At 66.5% G+C, this 24,520-nt stretch overlaps 2 protein-coding genes across 9 annotated transcripts; both read left to right on the top strand.

The window, feature by feature from the left end:
* Positions 1-351: 351 nt before the first annotated feature.
* On the top strand, positions 352-19,026 carry CCDC9 (coiled-coil domain containing 9). 8 transcript variants are annotated; one of them, XM_074937009.1, is made up of 16 exons: positions 7,014-7,147; positions 7,981-8,084; positions 11,094-11,129; positions 11,533-11,637; positions 12,242-12,388; positions 12,804-13,070; positions 14,097-14,180; positions 14,391-14,567; positions 14,840-15,027; positions 15,209-15,261; positions 15,710-15,821; positions 16,174-16,252; positions 16,491-16,896; positions 17,137-17,325; positions 17,573-17,646; positions 18,226-19,026. In XM_074937009.1, the coding sequence occupies exons 3-16, from the start codon at positions 11,127-11,129 to the stop codon at positions 18,241-18,243; spliced, it is 1,902 nt and encodes a 633-aa protein (XP_074793110.1). In that variant the 5' UTR covers positions 7,014-7,147; positions 7,981-8,084; positions 11,094-11,126; the 3' UTR covers positions 18,244-19,026. The 8 variants fall into 8 exon arrangements, with proteins under 8 accessions (XP_074793106.1, XP_074793105.1, XP_074793110.1 ...); XM_074937008.1 differs by having other exon boundaries at positions 7,125-7,235; XM_074937011.1 differs by having other exon boundaries at positions 7,125-7,235; positions 11,089-11,129.
* A 4,343-nt stretch (positions 19,027-23,369) lies between these two features.
* Positions 23,370-24,355, top strand: INAFM1 (InaF motif containing 1). The gene has a single exon (XM_074937483.1). The coding sequence runs from the start codon at positions 23,370-23,372 to the stop codon at positions 23,778-23,780; it is 411 nt and encodes a 136-aa protein (XP_074793584.1). The 3' UTR covers positions 23,781-24,355.
* The last annotated feature ends 165 nt before the right edge of the window (positions 24,356-24,520 follow it).

The following is a 24,520-nucleotide window of genomic DNA, read 5'->3' as shown; positions in this document are numbered from 1 at the left end:
CTAATCATCCCAGCTCAGGGAAACGATCTGGTGCCACGAGTCTGCTGAGCCCCAGCCAAATCGTTGTGACGGTGACCTAGATCTGGGGGTGTGAGCTCGGGCGGGCGGGCGAGGTCACCGCGCTCGCTCAGCCCCGGCGGGTGGGATGATTCATTGCTCTCCTGATGCGACCGGAGAGGCGGGACACGGAGCCGAGCCGGGGCCTGCGTCGCGGCAGCACCCGCCGGGGACACGCCTGGACCAGCCGGCCCGTGGCCCCGGGGCCTGCGGGATCCCGTGCCGCGGAGGGGAGGCCCCAGCTCGGGCGCCCGAGCCAACAGGCAGGCTGGGCAGGCAGCAGGCCCCCTGGGCGCCCAGCCTGGCCAATCGCCGCCTCCCGTGCCAGCCGGGCCCCCGGGGAGCCCGCGTTAGTCACTCGCCCGAAGGAGGATGCTGACATCATGGCCTGTTTATTCCTCCCCACGAGCCGGTTCCCCGGTGGCCACACGTGCGCCCGGCGCCCCCCAATGCGTCAGGCTGCTGCCAAGGTGAGTTTACCCAGCGACAGCACCGGCCATTCAGCAGCTTCCCGGCTCACATGACGCAATGCACGTGCGTGTGCGAGCATGTGTGTGCTACCAGCTCACCCACCCCACGGGCCCACGGTCGCTCAGACAGCGACTGGACCTGCTGCCTCAACTGGGACCGGACCGGCTTAGCCGGGGGGCGGATGCTTGTGCTCCCGGACGGACAGACAGACAGACAGACAGCTCCTTTGCATCCCGCTCGGCTGATGGGATGGGGGAGCTGCATTCCCAGCTGGCGCAGGCTCTGCCAGGATCCGCCCCCCCTTCCCCAAATCATCCTGGGCAGCCCCTCTCCCCCCGCAAAGGGCTCGTTTTAAAATGCACCAGTGACTGCAAACGGCTCCGGCCTGTGTCAGGGTAGCCGGGACCCCTGGCCGAGTCTGACTCCTACCCTCAGTGGGGCCCGATTCTCCCCAGCCCCGCAGCCTGGGCCCAATTCTGCCCTGCCCAGACTGGGAGCGTTTTACACCCGGTTCGTGTTGGCCCCAGACCTGGGCACAATGGGTATGAAATTCTCTGGGCCAGCAGAGAATCCTGCACACGAGGTGCCAGGCAGAAAGTAGCCAGAGTCAGGCGCCTGTGAGACGGAACAATTCCCTGCTCCAACTGGGGGTTTTCAACCGAGATCGGGGCCCCGTCGAGCTGGGCGCTGCCCAGACCCCGACCGAGATCAGGGCCCCATTGAGCCGGGTGCTGCCCAGACCCCGACCGAGATCAGGGCCCCGTCGCGCCGGGCGCTGCCCAGACCCCGACCGAGATCAGGGCCCCGTCGCGCCGGGCGCTGCCCAGACCCCAACCGAGATCAGGGCCCCGTCGCGCCGGGCGCTGCCCAGACCCTGACCGAGATCAGGGCCCCGTCGCGCCGGGCGCTGCCCAGACCCCGACCGAGAACAGGGCCCCGTCGAGCCGGGCGCTGCCCAGACCCTGACCAAGATACAGTCCCCGCCCCAAAAAACTTTCAGTCTAAATGGACAAAGGGTCGGTGGGGAAACCGAGGCATGGAGCAGCGACGTGGCTTGCGGAAGGTCTCCCAGCTGGTCAGAGGCAAGACTCCCAACTCTCTGCCCGAGCCACTACGGTGCCCTCTCAGCTCCCATCCTGGAGCCTGTAACTGCCCCTTTGGCCAGGTCCTTCGGGCCAGCCGGGCGGCATTCACCTCCGCTGCAGAGCGCGGCCCTGATGTCATTGCCACGGCGATGACACCCGCCTCCCGCCAACCGCTGTCACCCGAGCCGCCCGCAGCCCTCCAAAAAGCCCCTGAAAATGAGCTCACCGGGAGCATGAGATCAACACGCCGGAAACCACCCGCTGATTCAACTTCCATCCAGGTGGCGGCTGTGGCTGGGGGCTGCTGGTCCACGAGGGCAGGACGCCCCGTTCGCAGGCGTGGCTGAAAGCTGAACGTGGCAGCAGCCTGGAGCGAACATGACCAGTGTCAGACCGGGAGTTTGGGGGCACCAGCCCCATGGGGTGGGGTCCTTGCGGGGAAGGAACAGGAGACGCAGTTTATAACTGAGACTGCCCAAGAGGTACAGGGGGCCCCTCCCGCGCTGACCCTCCCCTTAGCCCCAGCCCTGCCCGGAGTCCAAGGGCTCTGCACCCTGCTTCCCCACTGACACCAGGCCCCTAATCTACCCACTAGCCTCCACTCCCCTCCCAGAACCAGGGGTAGAACCCAGGAGTCCTGGCTCCCAGCCCCACCCAGTGACCCCCCCAGCTCTAACCCACTAAATCCCACTCCTATCCCAGAGCCAGGGATAGAACCCAGGAGTCCTGGCCCCTGATCCCACCCTGTGACCCCCCCAGCTCTAACCCACTTAACCCCATTCCCATCCCAGAGCCGGGGATAGAACCCAGGAGTCCTGGCCCCTGATCCCACCCTGTGACCCCCCCAGCTCTAACCCACTTAACCCCATTCCCATCCCAGAGCCCGGGATAGAACACAGGAGTCCTGGCTCCTGGCCCCACCCCTCAACCTCCCAGCTCTAACCCACCGGACCCCACTCCCCTCCTTTCACACCCACTTTACACTGGTGCAAACAGCTGCCCGAGGGGCAAGGCAGCTGGGACCCGGCACCCGGCGCCCAGAAGAGGCATGGGGATGCGGCGCGTCCTGGTGGGGTGCCGGGGGGCCAGGGCTGCCGAGGAGACGTCCCTCGCACCAGAGGCTGGCAGCCGCCAGTGGACGGACCCGTCGCTCTGACCCAGGGCAGGAAGGGGGGTCGTGTGGACAGGCCTTTACTCCCCCGCCCCCCCAGCCCATTCCTCCTTGCAGACCCCTTGTGGGCTGGGGCGCAAGGAGCCACTTTGGGGACTTTGGCTGTCGTGTCGTGTCGTCTCCCCGGACCAGCCGGCCCCAGCCCCACGTGGACCCCCAACCCCGCTGCGCGCCCCATCTCCATCTCCCTCGCTGACCCCGCACAGACCCCCTGTCTCCGGGTCTCCTCACCCCGGTCTGCCCTGCCCCTGTTCGGTGCCCTGAACCCCGCTCTGCCCCCCTTGTCCCTGTTCTGTGCCTCGAACCCCGCGCTGCCCCCCTTCTCCCTGTTCTGTGCCCCGAACGCCGCTCTGCCCCGCCCCGTGCCCCTGTTCTGTGCCCCGAACCCTGCTGTGCCCTGCCCCTTGTCCCTGTTCTGTGCCCCAAACCCTGCGCTGCCCCCCTTCTCCCTGTTCTGTGCCCCGAACCCTGCTCTGCCCCTGTTCTGTGCCCCGAACCCCACTCTGCCCCGCCCCGTGCCCCTGTTCTGTGTCCCGAACCCCGCTCTGCCCCTGTTCTGTGCCCCGAACCCTGCTCTGCCCCACCCCGTGCCCCTGTTCTGTGCCCCGAACCCCGCTCTGCCCCTGTTCTGTGCCCCGAACCCTGCTCTGCCCCGCCCCATGCCCCTGTTCTGTGCCCCGAACCCCGCTCTGCCCCTGTTCTGTGCCCCGAACCCCACTCTGCCCCACCCCGTGCCCCTGTTCTGTGCCCCGAACCCTGCTCTGCCCTGCCCCTTGTCCCTGTTCTGTGCCCCAAACCCTGCTCTGCCCCCTTGTCCCTTCCTGCTCTCCTGACCCTGTCTCCCTCCCCCACTCTGACCTCTGACCCCCCCCAGCTCTCTGATTAACGCCGCCGGTTCCACTTGGCTGCGCTCCCCCCCAGCAGCTGAGACTGCCCCCCCCAGCCGGGCTCTCATTGGTGCGAGCTGCTCCCGGCGCAGCCAATAAGCGAGCAGCAGGGAGCCTGTCACCAAAGGAACAAGGGCCACGTGCGGCTGCGGGTCCGGGGCGTCTGCTCCCAATTCCCCCGCGCCCAGCCTTAGAGCTGGGGGATGCATCCCTCCCCCTCCCCCACTGCACCCCCAGAGCCCCCCAGCCTTAGAGCTGGGGGATGCATCCCTCTCCCTCCCCCACTGCACCCCCAGAGCCCCCCAGCCTTAGAGCTGGGGGATGCATCCCACCCCCTCCCCCATTGCACCCCCAGAGCCCCCCAGCCTTAGAGCGGGGGTGCATCCCTCCCCCACTGCTCTCCCAGAGCCCCCCAGCCTTAGAGCGGGGGGTGCGTCCCTCCCCCTCCCCCACTGCACCCCCAGAGCCCCCCAGCCTTAGAGCGGGGGTGCATCCCTCCCCCACTGCACCCCCAGAGCCCCCCAGCCTTAGAGGGGGGGCTGTATCCCTCTCCCTCCCCCACTGCACCCCCAGAGCCCCCCAGCCTTAGAGCTGGGGGATGCATCCCACCCCCTCCCCCACTGCTCTCCCAGAGCCCCCCAGCCTTAGAGCGGGGGTGCATCCCTCCCCCACTGCTCTCCCAGAGCCCCCCAGCCTTAGAGCGGGGGGGTGCGTCCCTCCCCCTCCCCCACTGCACCCCCAGAGCCCCCCAGCCTTAGAGCGGGGGTGCATCCCTCCCCCACTGCACCCCCAGAGCCCCCCAGCCTTAGAGGGGGGGCTGCATCCCTCCCCTCCCCCATTGCACCCCCAGAGCCCCCCAGCCTTAGAGCGGGGGGTGCATCCCTCCCCTCCCCCATTGCACCCCCAGAGCCCCCCAGCCTTAGAGCGGGGGGTGCATCCCTCCCACTGCACCCCCAGAGCCCCCCAGCCTTAGAGCTGGGGGATGCATCCCTCTCCCTCCCCCACTGCACCCCCAGAGCCCCCCAGCCTTAGAGCAGGGGGTGCATCCCTCCCCCTCCCCCACTGCACCCCCAGAGCCCCCCAGCCTTAGAGCTGGGGGATGCATCCCACCCCCTCCCCCATTGCACCCCCAGAGCCCCCCAGCCTTAGAGGGGGGGCTGTATCCCACCCCCTCCCCCATTGCACCCCCAGAGCCCCCCAGCCTCAGAGCAGGGGGATGCATCCCACCCCCTCCCCCATTGCACCCCCAGAGCCCCCCAACCTTAGAGCGGGGGCTGCATCCCTCCCCCATTACACCCCCAGAGCCCCCCAGCCTTAGAGCGGGGGGTGCATCCCTCCCCCACTGCACCCCCAGAGCCCCCCAGCCTTAGAGCGGGGGATGCATCCCTCCCCCACTGCACCCCCAGAGCCCCCCAGCCTTAGAGCTGGGGGATGCATCCCACCCCCTCCCCCATTGCACCCCCAGAGCCCCCCAGCCTTAGAGGGGGGGCTGTATCCCACCCCCTTCCCCATTGCACCCCCAGAGCCCCCCAGCCTTAGAGCGGGGGGATGCATCCCACTCCCTCCCCCATTGCACCCCCAGAGTCCCCAACCTTAGAGCGAGGGCTGCATCCCTCCCCCATTGCACCCCCAGAGCCCCCCAGCCTTAGAGCAGAGGGTGCATCCCTCCCCCTCCCCCACTGCACCCCCAGAGCCCCCCAACCTTAGAGCGGGGGGTGCATCCCTCCCCCATTGCACCCCCGGAGCCCCCCAGCCTTAGAGCGGGGGATGCATCCCTCCCCCTCCCCCAGAGCCCCCCAGCCTTAGGGCAGGGGCAGGCAGGGCTGAGCCTGGTACCCCAGATTATCCCAGCCTCCCTCCAGCGCCCGGCCCAGCGGGGGGCAGCAGCTGTTTGTCCCGCACATCTGGCAGCCCTGGTGTCTGGGAGCCGAGCCCACCTGGCGGCAGGACAAGGCCAGGTCACGGGCGGCTGTGGCTAATCCCCTGGCTCTGCAGAGCAGGGCAGAGGAAGCCTCAGCCCACTGAGCCAGCAGCCAGAGCTCCCCGGGGGGCCTGGGGTGGGTCCCCCCAGGCTGGGATGGGGAGCGAGGGAGGGGGGTGAGTTTATCAGGGAAAGCCCCTGGTCCCTGCTGTCCCATCTCGGGGTCTATGGGGTGGGGGGAGTTACAGCAGGCCGAACCCGGTGCTGGGGGATGCTCTATCGCTTCCCCGGGGCCTTTCCCCCCAGGCCTGTAGGGGCCCCACCGGGGTCAGTCTGGCACCACCGTGGCATGTCCAAGGCTCCCAGCGCTGACGCATAGCCCCCCCACCGCCGACATGCAGCCTCCTCTGGGGTGAAGCGCCCCCGCTGCTTAACAGCTGCACTAGGCCCCCTCAGCTCGTGCTGAGATGCAGCCATCTCTGGGGTGGGGCACAGGGGCTGTTTATACAGGGACCCCTCGCCTGGTGCTGAGATGTGGCTGCCTCTGACCCTGCCCCGGGCAGCCCCACTCAGTGCCCCCGTTTGGAAGCCAGCCCGGGCCCAACCAGTGGCTGCCAAAGGGAGTGAATCTGGGTTCTCACAGGGCGGGCTCTGAACGCGCCACCTGGCGACGGTGGCAGATGGGAGCCTGGGCTCATGTTCGCAGGACACCTGGGTTCCGTTCCCGGCTCTCGCCGGCTGAGCTCGTCTCTGGGCCTCAGAACCCCCCCGTAACAGGGCTGGTGAGCCTCCCCCGTCAGTTTGGGCTGTGGGGCAGGGCCCCCCTCTCCCGCTGGGCCTGTGCAGTGTCTGGCGCCAGGGGCTCCAATCTGCACGGGGCACGGAGAAAACGGCTGGTGGGGGGAAAGGAGGGGCAGGTCCTGGTGCCCAGGTGAGCTGCTGCCGAGGTCTCAGAGACCCCGTGGCCTGGCTGTGCTGTGCAGCCCCCGTTCCTGTGGCTGGGCAGGGGGGTCTCAGGCTGGACACTGAGCCCCTCTGCCCCGGCAGCTCCTATGCGCTGCGGCGGCAGGAGGGGCCGGTGGGTGCCCTGGGCAGGGCGCAGGGGGAGAGGTGCTGGCCTCGGGCACCTGGGGGGTTCCCATGCTTGGGTGGGGTGCACCCAGCCCTCCCTTTGGGGGCTTGCTGCGGTGGAGGGCCTGGCTTCACCCCCCACCCCACCCCGCCCTGCTCTGGGGCCGCACTCCTGACCTTCCACCCTGGGTGAGTTCTTCCCCCTATAAATCAGTGACTATCCCTCCCCCCGTGGCACCCCCCCCCCACAACTGGTCCAGCCCTCTTCTCCATCTGGGTTGCCCAGGCAGCGGCAGCCAATCGGTGCCCGCGAGCCAGCAGGAAGAGCAGCTGCCATGGAAACAAGGGCTGGATGCTGCGCAGGGTGAAGCTGGCAACACCCTCATGGGGCTGGCAGGGGCGTGCAGCTCACTGCAGCGGGGCCCCTGGGGCTGCTCGGCTCCACATCGCTCCGGCATCCCGGGCCACCAGCAGGGAGAGAAAGGTCCCCAAGAAACAAACTCCCTCTTGGGGAGAACCGAACCCCTCACATAGGGAGCGATACACAGGGGGGCTCCATGCAGGGGCTGCAGGTGGGGGGTGAGGGGCACCGGCAGAGCTGGGTGGGGGGGTGCAGGGCTGGGACAGCAGGGGCTGCAGGTTGGGAGTCAGGGGCACCGGCACAGCTGGGGGGGGAGCCGGGGGCTGGGACAGCAGGGGCTGCAGGTCAGGAGTGAGGGGCACCGGCAGAGCTGGGGGGAGCCGGGGGCTGGGACAGCAGGGGCTGCAGGTCAGGAGTGAGGGGCACCGGCAGAGCTGGGGGGGGAGCCGGGGGCTGGGACAGCAGGGGCTGCAGGTCAGGAGTGAGGGGCACCGGCAGAGCTGGGGGGAGCCGGGGGCTGGGACAGCAGGGGCTGCAGGTCGGGGTGAGGGGCACCAGCAGAGCTATGTGGGGTGCAGAGCTCAGGGCTGGGATATTAGGCAGGGCCCGATTAACGCAGGGGCTTCAGGGGCTGCAGCCCAGGGCCTTGGGCTAAGGGGGCCCCATGGGCCGGATGTGGCCCACTGCTTCTTTTCACGCGGCCCGCAGCAAGTCTCCGTGCCGCGGGCCAGACACTGGTCCCTGAGCCTCAGTGCCCCCCCCGGGTCTGGAGCTGCAAGCGCCAGCTCGCCGATGTGCCCCTGCAGCCCCTGGTGAGGGGCCGTGTGCTGTCCCCGCCCCCAGCGCCAGCTCCGCAGCTCCCATGGGCCGGGTACTGCGGCCCATGGGAGCTGCGTGGGGCGCCTGTGTGCACGGGCAGTGTGCACCGCACAGAGCGACCTGGCCCCTCTGCCTAGGACCCGGACTTGCCGGCCACCTCGGGGAGCTGAGCGGTGTGGGGCCAGGGCAGGCAGGGATCCTGCTTTAGCCCTGCCGCGCCGCTGACCAGGAGCTGCCCAAGGTAAGCGCCTCCCAGCCGGAGCCTGCACCCTGCACCCCCTCCTGCACCCCAACCCCCTACTCCAGCCCGGAGCCCATTCCTGCACCCAAGCCCCCAGAGGCCCCACAAAATCTAATAGCCCCAAGGCCCCCAGGAGAGTTAATCCAGCCCTGATAGCAGGGGGCAGCGGATTGGGAGTGAGGGGCACCGGCAGAGCTGGTGGGGTTGGGGTAAAGCCCAGCACTTGTTCCTTTTGGGGGGCCCGTTTCACTATTTAACCTAGATGCCCCTTTAGGGCAGAGCGCGTGGCTCCCGGGCTCCCACCCAAGCGCTGAGCTGGGCCTGAGGGCCCTGGCGCTTCTGCAGGACACTGCTCAGGGCCCCAGCTCAGACCTGCTCCCAGCTGGAGCATCCTGCGTCCCTCCCCGCCTGGCTCCCTGCTAGGGCAGCTCCCTGGCTGCCTTTGCTGGCTCTTGGCACCGGCCCACGGGCTCCATCTAGCGGGCTCTGTAGGAGCCGGCAGGGTCGCAGGGCCGCGACCATCATTCTGGGCTGTATTAGCAGGAGTGTCGCAAGCCAGACACGAGAAGTAATTCTTCCACTCTACTCCGCGCTGATTAGGCCTCAGCTGGAGGATGGTGTCCAGTTCTGGGCCCTGCATGGCAGGAAAGATGTGGACAAACTGGAGAAAGTCCAGAGAAGAGCAACAAACATGATGAAAGGTCTAGAAAACCTGACCTGTGAGGGAAGATTGAAAAAACTGGGTTTGTTTAGTCTGAAGAAGACTGAGAGGGGACATGAGAACAGTTTTCAAGGACATAAAAGGTTGTTACAAGGAGGAGGGAGAAAAATTGTTCACTGTAACCTCTGAGGACAGGCCAAGAAGCAACGGGCTTAAATTGCAGCCGGGGCGGTTTAGGTTGGACATGAGGAAAAACTTCCGACCTGTCTGGGTGGTGAAGCCCTGAGATAAATTGCCTCGGGAGGAATCTCCGTTATTCCAGATTAGACAAACCCCTGTCAGGGATGGTCTAGATAATACTTAGTCCTGCCTTGAGTGCAGGGGACTGGACTAGACGACCTCTCAAGGGCTCTTCCAGTCCTATGGTTCTATGGAGGGATGGACAGATGGATGGAGGGAAGGACGGATGGAGGGATGGATGGATGGTTGGGCAGACAGCTGGATGGATGAAGGGATGGATGGACGGAGGGACAGATGGACAGATAGAGGGACGGACGGAGGGATGGATGGATGGACAGATGGATGGAGGGAAGGACAGATGGAGAGACAAACAGACAGATGGATGAGTGGATGGATGGACAGAGGGATGGAGGAACAAACAGAGAGATAGGTGGAGGGACGGACGGAGAGACAGGTGGAGGGACAGATGGAAGGATGGATGGATTGATGGAGGGACAGACAGAGGGACAGATGGAGGGAAAGGTGGATGGAGGGACAGACATGGAGAGACAGATGGACAGATGAAGGGACGGACAGAGGGATTGATGGATGGTTGGACAGACAGATGGAGGGACAAACGGACAGATGGAGGGACAGACAGAGGGATGGATGGCAGGATGGAGGGACAGAGGGACAGACAGATTGAGGAATGAATGGATGGATGGAGGGACAGACAGACAGACAGATGGACAGATAGATGGACAGATGGACAGAGGAATGGAAGGATGGACGGATGGATGGAGGGACAGAGAGACTGTCAGACAGACAGGTGGACAGATGGAGGGACAGGTGGACAGACGGAGGGACAGGTGGACAGAGGAAGGGAAGGGTGGACAGATGGATGGATAGAAGGGCGGAGGGAGGGATGGAGGGACAGAGGAGGGAGGGACAGATGGATGGATGGAGGAACAGACATACGGACGGAAGGGCAGACGGAGGGAGGGACGGAGGGACTCAGGGACAGACGGAGCGGAGAGGCCCCTGTCTCTGGCTGGGGGGGCTGGGTAACCCCCGGCTGCTGTCGGGTCCAGCCCCCCTGACTGAGCCGGGCCGCGGGCGGGGATTGGGGGCGTGGCTCAGACCCGCCAACTGCGGCGGGCCCACAGACTGACGGGCTGTCGTGGCCCTTTTAAGGCCCCCCCCACGCCGAAGGAAGCGGATGTGGGGCCAGCCACGTGGGGGAGTGGGAGGCGCGCGGCGGCGGGAGCGGCGGGGACAGGTGGGTCGGGTGGGGGGGTCCGGGGTTGGGGGGCGGGGCTGGTGGGATTTGGGGGGCGGGGGGGTAAGCGGGGCTGGTGGAGGGGTCCGGGGTAGGGGGCTGGGGGGGATTTGGGGGGCGGGGCTGGTGGAGGGTTTGGGAGGTGAGTGGGGGCTGGGGGGGATGGTGGGGGGTTGGGGTGTGGGTCGGGTGTGGTGAGGGGGTCCGGGGTAGGGGGCTGGGGGGGATTTGGGGGGCGGGGGGGTAAGCGGGGCTGGTGGAGGGGTCCGGGGTAGGGGGCTGGGGGGGATTTGGGGGGCGGGGCTGGTGGAGGGTTTGGGAGGTGAGTGGGGGCTGGGCAGGATGGTGGGGGGTTGGGGTGTGGGTCGGGTGTGGGGGTCCGGGGTAGGGGGGTGGGGGAGGATTTGGGGGGCGGGGCTGGTGGAGGGTTTGGGAGGTGAGTGGGGGCTGGGGGGGATGGTGGGGGGTTGGGGTGTGGGTCAGGTGTGGGGGTCCGGGGCTGGGGGGGATTTGGGGGGCGGGGCTGGTGGAGGGTTTGGGAGGTGAGTGGGGGCTGGACAGGATGGTGGGGGGTTGGGGTGTGGGTCGGGTGTGGGGGTCCGGGGTTGGGGGCTGGGGGGGATTTGGGGGGCGGGGGGATAAGCGGGGCTGGTGGAGGGGTCCGGGGTAGGGGGGTGGGGCTGGTGGAAGGTTTGGGAGGTGAGGGGGGGCTGGGAATCTCCCCCCGTCGGTCTCTGTCTTTGCGTGCCCCGGGGCGCCCCCCAGCTCTGTGCAGTGGGGTCACGGCCTGGCCCTGCCCCACACGGGAGGGGCCAGGCCCGGGACTGACCCCTGGTGTTTTTCAGAGCAGAGCCGCCCGGCCCGGCCCGGCCCGGCCCAGGAGATGGTGAGTCCGGGGGCGGGGGGAGAACCGGCAGGGCGGGGGGGTGTTGAATTCACAGCTCTGGCTCAACCCTGCCCCCCCTCGGGCTGGGGTACCCCAGCAGAGTGTGGGGGTGGAGCAGGAGTCCTGTCCTGGGGGTCACGGTGCTGCTGGCGGCTCCAGGGGTTACCCACAATTGGGTCGCCCCAGTTGCTCTGACGCAGCCCAGAGTTGGGGGGACCCTCCCCAGCCCCTGTCAGCCCCCAATGGCCCCATCCCATCGCCTCCCCGAGGTGCCAGGTGTCGGGCTCAAGCCGCACTCCTCTGGGGGGTGGGGAGGGATGTGCAGTCCACCTGCCCCGCTTCCGAGTTTGTGGGGGGTCCTGCCCCTGTGGGCCCCCCCCAGCTCTCCCCGCTCTCTCCCCAGTCGGCCACGCTGGACCTGAAGTCGAAGGAGGAGAAGGACGCGGAGCTGGACAAGCGCATCGAGGCGCTGCGCAAGAAGAACGAGGCCCTCATCAAGCGCTACCAGGTGGGAGCTGCCCGGGGGGGCTGGGGGGGCCGGGCTGGTGCCCCGGGAAGGGCTGGGCAGAGGTGTTAGAGGTAGGAAAGCCCCAGGGAGTTCCCAGCTCCCCCTCCCCTGCGGTGCCAGCCCCCCCCCATCCCAGGGCCAGCCCCGGGGTGTCCGACGGGCCCTGGGGAGCCCTGTAATCTGGCTCATGGGACACACAGGCCCAGCAGCAGCTTAGCCCCGGGGACGGTTTATGTAACACCAGGCTGGGGGGGGCTGGTCCTAGAATCCCTGGGGGCCCCCTAAACAGGGACATGGGGGGAGGGGGTTATTTTCTGTGAAGCGAAGGCATCTGGTGCTGGTGGGTGTGGGGTGTGTATGTGGGGGGGTTCTGGGCCTGATGTCCAGATCTCAGGCAGCAGGGAAGGGGGTCGGTACCAGTCCAGATGGGTGCACTGGAGTGGGGATACCAGGCTCCAGGGGCAAGATGGGGTGCATATATTGGGGAGTCCTGGCTTTTTGCTCTGGGGATCGAGGTGGGGGGGCGGGGAGGTACCAGCCCAGCTGGGCCCCGCACCCCCCGCTCGGCCCGGGAGCCCCGTCACGTCCCTGCCGCTCCCCGCAGGAGATCGAAGAGGATCGGAAGAAGGCCGAGCAGGAAGGCATCGCGGTGACGGGCTCGCGCCGGCCGCGCCACTCCGAGGGGGAGCCCGAGAGGAAGCGGGCGGACAAGGACCTCTCCATCACTGTCCAGGTCTTGCTGTCCCCCGGGGTGAGCACTGGGGCTGGCCGGGGGGGACGGGACAGCCGCCAAGTGCATGGGGGGGCAAGGTAGAGTAGCACTGATAAGTGAGGTGGGGAGGCAGGGCTGCTGGGGGGGGGGGAAGGTAGCCAATGATCAAGAGTGGGGTGTGGGTAAACCAGCGGGGGGGCAGCAGTGGGGGGGGCACAGCTGCTGTGGTGGGGGAGGAGCGTGGGGGAGCCAGCAGGGAGGGGCAGGGGGCATGGCTGCTGGGGAGCTGAGGGGTACGGTGATCAGTGTGGGGGGCACAGCTCCTGTGGGGGGGTGAGGAGAACACTAAGTCGGGGTGCTGCAGGGGAGGAGGGTGGGGAGCAGCTGTGGTCGAGCCCTGGTGTTGCACGCCCGGCCCTGGCATCTCACCCTCTGCGTCTCTCCCTCGCCCCAGGAGAAGCGTGTGGTCAGCGACAGGAAGTCCCCCGGCGTGCCCAAGGCCAGCCGTGGCCCCGGTTCCCGGGGTGTGGGGCGGGTCGGTCCGTACCCCTCCAGCCGGTCGCCGCGGGCGGAGCAGCCTGACCTCCCCGTCTGGGAAGGGGCAGGAGGCGGCGGAGGGGATGGGCCGTCTCTGGGCGGGCGAGGGCGCAGGCCGCGGGGCCGAGGAGCAGCCGGCGCGGTCACGGCGGCAGGAGAAGGCGGCCCTGACAGGAAATCCAAGGTGCGTCGTGTCTTGCGGGCGGTTTGCCAGGCTGGGCTTAGTTCAGCAATAGTGCGTTGCACGTGCGTTCACGCTCGCTGCACTAGTGCTGGTGGTGTGTGTTGCTTTCTGCTGGGGCAGGTGCCGTGGAGCAGAGAGGGATGAGGGGGTGAAGGGCTCCTAGCAGGACTCTCCCCCAGGGGGTGGGTTGCAGAGTGGGACATGGGGTCTCTCTGGGGGGCACCAGCTCTGAGCCGTTGGCTGGCTGAGGCGGTGGGGAATGGGACACAGAATCGTAGCAATGCCGGGCTGGGAGGGCCATCGAGAGGTCATCGCGTCCAGCCCCCGGCGCTGAGCCAGGGCCAAGGAATCCTAGACCAGCCCTGGCGGGGTTTGTCTGACCCAGTCTATCGGCCGCCCAGAGCTGAACTCCCCCGAGAGTTCGAAGGCTTTTCCGGATGTAGTTATTCCCTGTTTTGTAGCTGGGCGTTTGATTCCACCCAGCCCCCCCTTCCCAAGAGAAGTGCGAATACTTCACCTGGCTGAATTCAGACCAGTTCTCCAATTGGTCAAGGTCGTTTTGAACCCTAACCCTACCCTCCAAAGTGCTGGCAGCCCCTCCCCTCCAGCCTCCCGGGCGTCATATGCAGACTTGATAAGCGTGCTCTCTGTTATCCGTGTCACTAAGGAAAATATTGACCAGTCCCAGGACTGGCCCCGGCGGGACCCCACTGGATCCGCCCTCCTGGTTTGAGAGCAAACCACGGATAACTCCTCGTACGGTGCTGTCTCCAACCAGCCAGGCACCCACCTTAGAGTAACTCTGTCTAGGCCACGTTTCCCTGGTTTGCTTATGAAACTGCCATGGGGGACGGTGCCAGAAACCTTCCTGAAATCCCAGCATGTCTCCTCTCCTGCTTCCCCCTCGCCCGCGCGGTCAGTAACGCTCTGCCGTAGAAGGAAATTCGCTTGAGACGACTCACGCTCTCGCTCTCTCTGCCGGTGTCCCCGGGGCCTGCCGCGGTCTCGCTCCCCTCCCCACGCCAGGAGTGGGAGGAGCGAAGGCGGCAGAATATCGAGAAGATGAACGAGGAGATGGAGAAGATTGCGGAGTATGAGCGGAACCAGCGGGTGAGTGGAGGGCAGGGAGGGGTGGCCAGGTCAGAAACCTCTTTTCCCCCCCGCCCCGTTTTGCTAGCATTGCTGGGAGGTGCAGGGGGATGGTGGATTTCCCCCAGGCCCCCTGTGCTGGGCCGTCTGCACCACAGCGCCCTCCTTGCCGTGGGGCTGGGCGAGATGGTGGGGGAGCCGTGGCTCCGGGCTGACCCTGCCCCTCTGCAGGACGGGCTGCAAGAGAAGAACCCGGTGCGAAATTTCCTGGATGACCCACGGCGCAGCGGCTCCTTCCAGGAGGCCGACCGCAAGGAGGGGAGCCGGCGGCACGTCCGCAACTGGGGGGGCCCCGACTTTGACAAGGTCAAGACTGGCATGGAGCGGGAGAAGGAGTGGCACGCCCCGGTAAGTACCTGGGGGGAGGGGAGCCGAGCCAAGGGGGGCCCTGCATGGGGGAGGGCCTTGGGGTGGAGGTCTGTGGGAGGGATAGGTGGCATGTGGGGGGTGGGGGTGTATCCCAGCCCCCTGCCCCTCCGACCAGGGCCAGCTGGAGCCCCTCAGGGCAGGGGCTGTGCCTGGGTGGGATTGTGTGGGGCGGGGCGGGGGTCCCGCCCCACGGCCCTGTGAGACACCTGTTTCTGGCTGTGAGCCGTGTGTCTCTCTCCCCCTCCCTGCAGGGCCGCCGGCCAGGCCCCAAGAGCGGGGGGCCGCTGGACATGACGCTGTCCATGACGGGCCGGGAGCGGGCCGAGTACATGCGCTGGAAGAAGGAGCGGGAGCAGATAGACCAGGAGCGGCTGGCCCGGCACCGCAAGCCCACGGGCCAGTGGTGCCGGGAGTGGGACGCCGAGAAGACGGACACCATGTAGGAGGGCGGCGCAGCGGGATTCCTGGGGCGGGTGGGGAAGGCCCTGGGGCTGCGCTGGGTCGCTTGGGGAGGGTGTCGCGGGGGGCAAATCGGGCCCGGTCTGAGGAGTGGGGTGGGGGTCTGGTCGGCGGGGGGGGGGGTCGGCCGTGGCTGCGCTAACCTGGCACGCGTCTTTCAGGTTTAAGGAGGGTTGTGGCACAGCACCAGAACCGGACCCGGGCGCCAGGCGTGGTAAGTGACCCCAGCAGCACCAGGGCCTGGTGGAGACTGGGGGGGCCTCCCCATGGGTGGGGGGATATAGGGGAGGATGTCTGTCTTGGAGGGTGTTTGGTCCCTGTGGGCCCAGGTGCGAGGAAGCGGGGATGGGGGGGGGGGTCCCCTGCTGGACAGCATAGCGGTGGTGGGTGGGTGGGGGACACTGTGCCCTGGGGGCAGGACCCCTGTGGGGGGAGGTCCGTTCCTATGCCCTGGGGCGGACCCACTGGTTCTCCACGGGTTGGACTGGAATTGTGGCCCCGGCAAGGATGGACTCTGGGGTGATCCCGAGGCCTCTGCTCCTGGGAAGTGTCATCCAGCCCTTGCCTGCCTCCCCCCCAGCCATGAGGGCTGGTCCAGGGGCAGCCCTGCTGTGAGCTCCCCTGCCCCCGGACTGTTAACTCCTGCTGCCCTCTCCTCTCAGACGAGAACAAGCGCCCCCCCAGGCCGCCCACCTTCGGGGAGTTCCTGTCCGAGCACCGGGCCGAGCGCAGGAGGAAGGGCCGGGGCCGACCCGCGCCCACCAAGCCCTACAGGTGAGTCCGCCTTTGCCCTGCTGTGTGAGGGATGAGGGCCGGACTCCTGGGTTCCATTCCTGGCTCTGGGCGGAGGGAGTGGGGTCTGGTAAGTTAGAGCACTGGAGGTGCCGGGGGGCTGGGAGCCAGGACTCCTGGGTTCTGTCCCTATTTAAGCCACTAACTCCCTGTGTGACCAAGGGGGAGGGGGGCTCTCACTGCACCCCAGTTTCCCTGGGGCTGGTGTGAACCCCTCCTGGGCTAGTTGGCCCTGTTCGTTGGTGTGTCCTGCAATGCAGTGCAAGGTGGGGCAGGTGCTGAATGGGCTCTGGCTGGGTTGGGCCCTCCTGATGCCTGTTCCTCCCCCGCCCAGCATGCACGACAACCGGTGGGAGGAGAAGGACGAGGGGCCGGTGGCCAAGGAGCTCGACCCCCGCCACGAGGAGCCGCAGGTAAGTGGGGGGCGGGGGGTCCAGCCATGGCCATTCGGGGAGATCCCACCCTTCCCCTGGTCCTCTTCATAGGTGGCTTGGTCTGCAGCTGTACCCCATGTCTCCCTACAGGCCCCACTTCCCCCAATCCCGTCATGGAGACTCACCCTCACGGGATCAGGCCCCGTCCCCTGCCCCCAGCCCCAGCTCCCTGGGTCCCGCTGCCTCTCGCTGTCTGAACGTCCCCGCCCTGTGCCAGCAGGCGGAGGGACTGGCCCCCCAGCTGCCCCCCGAGCCCCAGCAGCCCCCCGATGAGGATGAGGACCAGTGGGAGGATGTCAGTGAGGAGGATGACGATGAAGGCCATCTCAGCTCGTCGGGCGAGGAGGAGGAGGTGCCCCGCGTGGGAGCCCCGAAAGCCCCGCGGGCTCCGAAGGTTGGGCGGGGCCCGGCCCCCAAGCTGGACATGCCACCACCTGGAGCCCATGGAGGACAGGGCAAAGCACTCAGCCCCTTCTCCCCAGCTGAGGGCTACCAGCCTGTCTCAGACTGGGGTGAGGAGATGGAGCTGAACTCGCCCCGGGGCAGTGTGGGGGACAGCACCCCGCAGGGCCCTGGCCCCGCCCCCCAGGCACAGGGGGCAGGGCCCCCTGGAGAGACTGCAGGTAAGAGGCACTGGCTGGGCTCTGCCGGTGGGAGGGGAGGAGAGCCTGTGTGTTGGGGGGCACGTAGCGGGCTGGTCTGGCTTGGGGCGTTTGCCCTGTAGGGGCAATGTGGTGGTGTGGGATTTGGGGTGCAGTCCCAGTGGGGTGGGGGAGCAGGAGTTAACAGTGGGGAGGGGTCACAGGGCGGGAGTACTGGGGGGGCATCACCCCAGGAAATAATGGCTCCCAATCTCCCCGCAGGGCCGAGCCCCCCAGCTGCGGAGCCAGGCGGGTGGGGCACGGCTGAGCCCGTGGAGACTGGACGGCAGGAGGAGCCGGCTCGGGCCGGGGGATCGATGATGCTAGCAGCCCCTGGCAGCACGGAGAGGCGGGAGCTGGCCACCCCTGCAGCTGGGAGCCCTGAGGAGCTGGGGGTTCCTGCGATGCAAGGTGCAGGGGGGGCGGGGTCTGGAGATGGGGGCTCGGGGGCAAGAGCTGGGGGGGGGAGGGGAGTCTCCCCTTTGGCCTCTGGGGAACCATGGCTGGGCTGGTGGCAGAGTGGGTGGGCTGGGCTACGTGCTGGGCTCAGTCCCCGGGGGCGCTCACCCCCAGCCAGGAGGGAACCATGTGCTCCTGGGGTGGGGGTGGGTTTGCCCGCAGCCCCCAGCTGCTGATGCTCTCTTCCTCCCGTCCCCAGGAGCCGCGGAGACCCTGAGCCAGCTGGAGCCGGAGCCGGCACTGGGCGTGGTGCAAATCACAGACGTGGAGCGGGTGTGTTTCCGTAAGACCTCGGCCTTGCCCGCTGGCTGCTAGCGGGACTCGCCCCTTCTCTCTGTCCCTCTGCTTCTTCGCGGCCCCCGCTGGCCGGGTGCTCCCGCTGCGGGCTGACCCACCTGCCGTGCTGGGCCCAGACAGGGAACGGCTCGCTCTGTCACGGGGATAGGCAGATCCCCAACAGGGAAACCGGCCGCAGCCTGGCTTGGGGCTGCTGCGCGTTCCTGTCCCGGGGCTGGTGGCTGGGCCAGGCCCCTTCGTGCCTCTGACAGGGCAGCTAACCCGGGGCCTGAGTCTGCTGGCAGCGGGGTGGTGGGGGATTGACTTCAGGGGAGCAGGATCAGGCTGGGGTCTGCTCTGAGGACATGGCAAAGCAGCAGCTGCCGCTGGGCCACCAAGGGGCGAGCAGCTTTAGCCGCCAGGCCTCCCACCTGGGAGCTCTCCACTGGGGTCCGTACTGCAGCATCTGCTGGGGTGTGGGGTGATATGTCTCTGTCAGCCGCACTGACCGAAGCCATGGCCAGGATTCAAACTCACAGCTCTCTCTCTCTCTCTCTCTCTCTCCCCGTTTGACAGGATAATGGAGAACCCTGATGCCCCAGAGCCACCCTCCCACCCCCCCGACATGGGGCCAGGCGGCTCCCTCTATGACTTCCACAGATCGGTAGAGCCTCTTTCCAGAGCCGTGCGGGCAGGATGTGCTTTGAGGCTCAGCTGTCTGGGTTAACCTCCCTGGGGATGCAGGGCTGGGTGGGTGTGTGGGTGGCCTGGAGGGTTTATTCTGGTGGGAATTGCATGACACCGAGCAGCTGGGTGAGGAGGTTGTTCCAGTAACCGGCGCTAAACGTCTGGGATCCGACATGCGTCTGTCCACAATGAACCTCCCCTGCTGGAGTCTGGGACGGCTGCCCCCGGCTCACCCTGCCCCCCTAGCTCCGAAGTCCAAATGAGGGCTGTGTGTTAACCGGGGGCATGTGTGTGGTCCCCAGCCATGGCTAGCCCTGTCCAAGCACTACTAGCCAATGTCTCCTGTGCTGGGAGGGCTGGAGCCAGCCGCGCTTTGCCCCTTCTCAGCTGTAGCCATTGCAAGGGGCTGTTCTCGGGCCGGCTGAATGTGTCCCCATCCTTCTGGTCTGCGCTCCTGAGGAGCCGGTTCCACCCACTGCTGTGCAGACCGTGAACCCTTTCCATAGGGGGTAGAACTCCCCCACCCTGCTCGCTGGGGGCAGGAGCCTCGGGCGAGAGGTGTCTTCACTCCCCGGTGCTGCCCTGGGATGCTTGGTTGTCCTGCCCAGGTCTCCCGCGGTGTCCGGCCGCTTTGGATCATGTAAAAGCAATGCCAATGTACTGGACTTTCTTACAATAAAACCTTCACCAAGCCGCTGGGCCTGGCTGCGTCAGGTTCTTCCTGGGGGAAGGGGATGGGGTGGCAGCTCGGGTGCTGTGTGCCCAGCACAGCTCTGAGAATGCAGCTTGAAGGGGTGGGGGCGTGTGACTTGACAGATCTCTTAATGGGGCAGCCTGCGCTCCATTAAGCACGGCCGTGGGGATGGGCAGCCTTGGAGGTGGCCCTTCACTTGGGCACATGCTCCCTGTGGAATCCGTCTGGGCGTAGCCAGCAGGGCTGTCCTTTTGAGACAGAAATCTGGGCAGCTGGTGCTTTCTGTACCTGTTAAACGTGGGGCCCTGGCCAGATTCCAGCATTGCTAATTAACCCCCTGTCCTAAGCCACCCTCCTGCAGAACGTTTAAAGTGGCTGTGGCTCCATCTCAAGGAAGGGTGCAGCCGTTACGGCTTCCACCCCAGAGAAAGCTGCAGTACAGTGGGTGATCTCTGGGTAAAGCCCCGGAGGGTCCCAGGGGTCACGGGCGCTGGGTAAATGTAGCTGGATTGGGGGAACCAGCAGGAGCACTGGAGTAACGTGGGTGGGCCGCCGCTGCTGCCTGCCAGACCCCCGTGCTAAACCTGGTTTCAAATCCGTTAATAGGTTTAATCTCCTGGATGTCCGCCCCTACACTGGGGACCAGAGGAGCTCAGCCGGCTGGGTGCAGAGCTGGCCCTCGCTCCCATCTAACACAGCCAAGCCTCTCTCCCCAGCACAGTTCGGCTCACGGGTGCTTGGGAGGCACTGCAGCCGGTCTGGGTGCTCAGAGCGCTCGGCTCCTGGTGACGCGGGAGCAGTCGCTCTTCGTCCAAGGGGAGGATTGTGGTTCCCTGGAAGCTACAAAGGGACCTCACAAAACTGGGTGACCAGGCAACAAAATAGCAGGTGAAATTTAATGTTGCTAAATGAAAAGTGACGCACCTTGGAAAACATCATCCCACCTCTACTTATACGATGGGGTCTGAATTAGCTGTTACCACTCCAGAGAGATCTCAGAGTCACGGTTCTCTAAACACACCCGGTCAATGTGCGGCAGCAGCCAAAAAAGCAAACAGAGTATTGGGCATCATTAAGAAAGGGGGAGATAAGGCAGAAAATATCATGTTGCCTCTGTATCAATCCATGGTACGGCCGTGTCTTGAATACTGCGTGCGGATGTGGTCACCCCATGTAGCGGGCGGTCACCCCGCTCCGGCCCTGAAAGGGTTAAAAGCCAGCCCTTGGAGCTAATCAGGGTCCGTCTGGGCCGGGGCCAGAAGGCAGTCAGTCTCTCTCTGGCTTTGGAGAGAGATGGACCTGGCTGCCAGAAGCGGGGATGGGGACAGAGCAGTGCTGGAGAAGGGGCAGGCTGAGCTGGGGAGCTCAGCCTGGCGGCCTGACAGGAAGGCCTAGGGAGGTTCTGGGGCAGCAGTGAAAGGCAGCAGGTCCAAACCCCCCTTGCCAATGATGAGTGGCCATCACAAAGGGCAGTTTGCCCCAGAGAAAGAGGACTAGAGGATGACTGGCAGTAGCCACTGAGGCAAGGTGGGCATAGGGGGAGGGGGTTCCCCAGGGAAGGGAGACCCAGAGTGTAGGGTGCTGCTGTGGGCAGGACCCCAAAGGAAAGGGGTGCCAGGGTCTGGGAGGGACACAGAGGCCTGAGGCAGGTGAGACGCTGGCCAGCAGGGGGTGCTCCAAGGCTGAGAAGAGCTAATTCCCAGACTGACTAGCAGGAGGTGCCATGGCGGTGAGTGCTCGATCTGCTACGCCCCATCTCAAAAAAGGTAGATTAGAATTGGAAAAGGTTCAGAAAAGGGCAACAACAGCTGCTGCATGAGGAGAGATGAATAATACGGGGACTTCTCAGCTTGGAAAAGAGATGACCGGGGGTGGGGATAGGGTCGAGGTCTGTAAAATCATGACCGGTGTGGAGAAAGTCAATCAGGAAGTGTTATTTACGCCTCGTAACACAAGAACTAGGGGTCACCAAATGAAATTAACGGGCAGCGGGTTTAAAACAAACCAAAGGAAGCATTTCTTCACACAACACACAGTCAATCTGTGGAACTCCTTGCCAGAGGATGTTGTGAAGGCCAAGACTATCAACAGGGTTCAAAAAAGACTAGATAAGTTCATGGAGGATAGGTCCATCAATGGCTATTAGCCAGGATGGGCAGGGATGGTGTCCCTAGCCTCTGTTTGCCAGAAGCTGGGAATGGGCGATGGGATGGATCACTGGGTGATTCCCTGTTCTCTTCATTGCCTCTGGGGCACCTGGCACTGGCTGCTATTGGCAGAGAGGACACTGGGCTAGACGGACCTTTGGTCGGAGCCGGTCTGGCTGCTCTTAAGAAGCAGCACTAGGTCTGCTGCAGGCCCTGGCCTCCCATATACAGAGCACACCTGCCATGAGCCCTTGGCCATGGACACAGCACAGCTCTCGGAGGCTAATGCAATCCCTGCCCACGCTGCGGGCACCACATGGCCCCACTCTGCCCCCTGGAGCCAGCGTGTTTCTTAGCTGTAGTGGGGACAGGGAGGTGTTAGAAATCCAGGAAAGCTGGCTTCCTTAAGACCACAAGGACAGGGCAGGTACAGATGCCTCTCTGCGAGCAGCCGTTCAGTCCCCAGACATGTCTCTCAAATGGGTGCAGGCTGGAGCGTTCATTGCAACGATTAAGGCTGTGATTCTTTCATGGCAGTCGTGGAAGTCACGGATTCCGTGACTTTTGGTGACTTCCGCAGTGGCTGGTGCAGCTGACTTCAGGGCCAGCTACTCAGGCGACCCACGGGCCACAGCCAGCAACACCGGCCACTACTGGAATGACCGGGAGCCAGCTGCTCCAGTGGTCCCTGGGGCCAGCCGCACCAGCCACCGCTCGGGACGCTCTGGGCAACTGGCTCTGGGGACCGCCCAAGCGGCAGTCCTGGGGGCAGCCTCGGGGAGCACCAGAACCGTGGTCCTAGGGGTGCCCTGGGGACCGTCCGAGCAGCAGGGGTCCTGGGGCAGCTGGAGCAGTGGCCCCAGGGGTGCCCGGAGAGCAGTCCCGGGAGCAGCAGCTGTGGGGAGCAGCACTGGAGCAGCGGGGCCCCGGAAGTAGAGGTTTAGACGGGTATCTTTGGTGAAACTCCTGGACAGGTCACAGGCAATAAATAAAAATTCACTGCCCGTGACCTGTCCAGGACTTTTACCGCAAATGCCCGTGACTACATCTTAGCCTTAGCACTAATGCACGGAGCTCCCTGCGCTGACTGGGTTACAGCACGGAGCTGGGTTCTGTTCCCACCTCTGCCACAGCGGTGCTGGAGGACCTTAGGCAAATCCCTTCTCCCTGTGCCTTCGCTCCCCAGCTGTGAAAGGGATCAACTGCGGTGAGGGACGCCAGTCAGGCAGAGCCCTGGAGCTCCCAGCCACTGCCAGCTGGTGATGCCCGGAAGGGGGGAGGACCCTGCTGTGCCGTGGTAGCCCCAGGAAGGTGCAGTGGGGCCAGGCGCTGCGCCTACATTAGGCCCAGAGTCACTCCCTGTCCCATGCCATGCAGCCCCCCTGCTGCTGCTGGGATTCTCCAGGGAGGATTGGCCGCGTCATTGGGGTCCCTGGAGCCGGGCGTGTGGAGCTCCCCTGCCAAGGGGATGGCGCACCCGTGTGGAGCCTGCCCGGCGTGGGATTCGGGGCCGGAAGGGTGACAGGGGTGATGCTGCAGGTGGCAGGTGCTGACTGGTCAGGGATGGGGGTGCGGGCGAGGGTCCCCAGGTGCCCCAGAGCCGCGCACTCTTCTCCAGCCCAAGCCCCCTGCCCTGGGGTGGGGTGGAGAGGCACCTGTGCCAGGAGGGGCGTGGGGAAGAGGGTCCTTGTGGCCCCCAGAGCTCAGGGGGTGCTTCCTATTCCTGGGGGCTGCATAGGTGTCCCTCCCTTCTTTGCTCTGCAGCCAGGCGCAGGCAGATTCCTTGGAGGCTGAGAATGGGAAATTCTCTGAGACTAGGTGCAGGCTCTGCAGTCAAAGAGATACCCCCACTCCCACAGCATTAAGGGGGGCAGAGCTCTGTCTCCTGGGGACCGGATGGGGTGGTGAGCCGGCAGGGAGCCGAGGGGAGGGGGCAGGTCTGGGCCCTGCCGCGGGGGGGGGGCAGTCTGGGTGGGAGAGGCTGGCATGGCGCAGGGGGGCCGGGGCCGGGGCCGGCCCAGCGCGGGGGCGGGTCTGGCACGGGGCGGGTCCGGGTCCGGCACGGGAGTGGGGGCGGGGGAGAGGCGAGGCTGCCCAGAGCGGGCAGGGCGCGGACGGGGCCGGCAGGACAAGAGGTTCGCGGGCGCCCCGGGCCGTGCCAGCCTCCCCCGTGCGCCCTGGGCGCAGCCGGCATGAAGCAGCGGGAGGGAGACGGGCCCGGGCAGCCGGTGCCCCCCAGCTACGCCGGGGATCGGCCGCGGGGGGGCGGGAAGCTGCTGCTGGGGGGGGGCCGGGCCCCCCCGCGCTGGCTGCGCGTCGCCACCGTCTGCGCCTATTTCCTCTGCGTCTCGCTGGCCGCGCTGCTCCTGGTGATTTACTACGGGCTGGTGTGGGCGCCGCGGGGCCCCGGCGCGGAGAACGGCACCGCGCCCGGCCCGCAGGCCCCGCGGCTCTGCAACCACAGCGGGCCCGGGCAGCGGCTGCAGGCGGCGGCGGCGAAGGGGGCCCCGGGGGGCGGCCCGCGGCCCGCGCAGGAGGAGAGGCGAGGGCAGCAGGGCCCCGCGGGGCGCACGGGCTGGAGAGGCCGCGACTGGACCCACTGAGGCGCCGGAGGATGGAGCCGCCCCTGGCCGTGGGACCGAGCCGGGGCAGGAGGCAGCAGCCCCCCGGCGGGATGAGACCAGGACGGAGCCGGGGCCCGCGGCCTGGGCGCAAAGGGCTCCCCACGCATCGCTCGGGGCGCGGAGCGGGGACCCCCTCGGCGGCCGCAGGAGCCGGACGGTGGAAGCCCCAAAGCGCAGAGACGGCGGGGGGGCAGGTGTCCCCCCCACTGCCGGGAGAGGCGCCCAGAAAAGTCCAAACAGCCTCAGGAGGCGGCCAAGGCCAGGCCCGGGAGAGGCGCAGCTGGGGCGGGGCCGCGCGTGGACTGGCTGAGCCGGGAGAAGGGCCTGGAGGCCCCCGGGGGGCACGAGGCCAACCTAGCAGCATAGCCCCCCTGCTCCCCAAGGCACCGTGTGCTGGCGCCGGCAGCCTGGGGTGGTTTGGGTGTCAAGGCTATAATGGACTCAGACTCCCAGAGCCACCGGTCTGTGGGGCCCGGACTGCGGGCCTTGGGCTCAGCAAATCCTGTATCCTTCTCTCTCTCTGTCTGTCTGTCTAATAAACCACTCGCTGCTCCTGCCCAGCCTGTGTCCTGTGCCGCGCCATTAAACTTACCCATGGGTAGGGGGCATGGGAGCAGGGGGCCGGGTGAGGGTTGCAGGGAGTTGCACGGGGTGGGGGTGGAATTGCAGGGAGCAGGGTGAGGGGTGGGAATTGCAGGGGGGGAGGAGGGGAGGTTGCA

The sequence above is a fragment of the Natator depressus genome, chromosome 23, assembly GCF_965152275.1.
Source record: "Natator depressus isolate rNatDep1 chromosome 23, rNatDep2.hap1, whole genome shotgun sequence".
NCBI classification, from domain to species: Eukaryota; Metazoa; Chordata; order Testudines; family Cheloniidae; genus Natator; species Natator depressus.
Note: the sequence above shows the minus strand (reverse complement) of the source record. Positions and strands in the feature narration are given on the sequence as shown.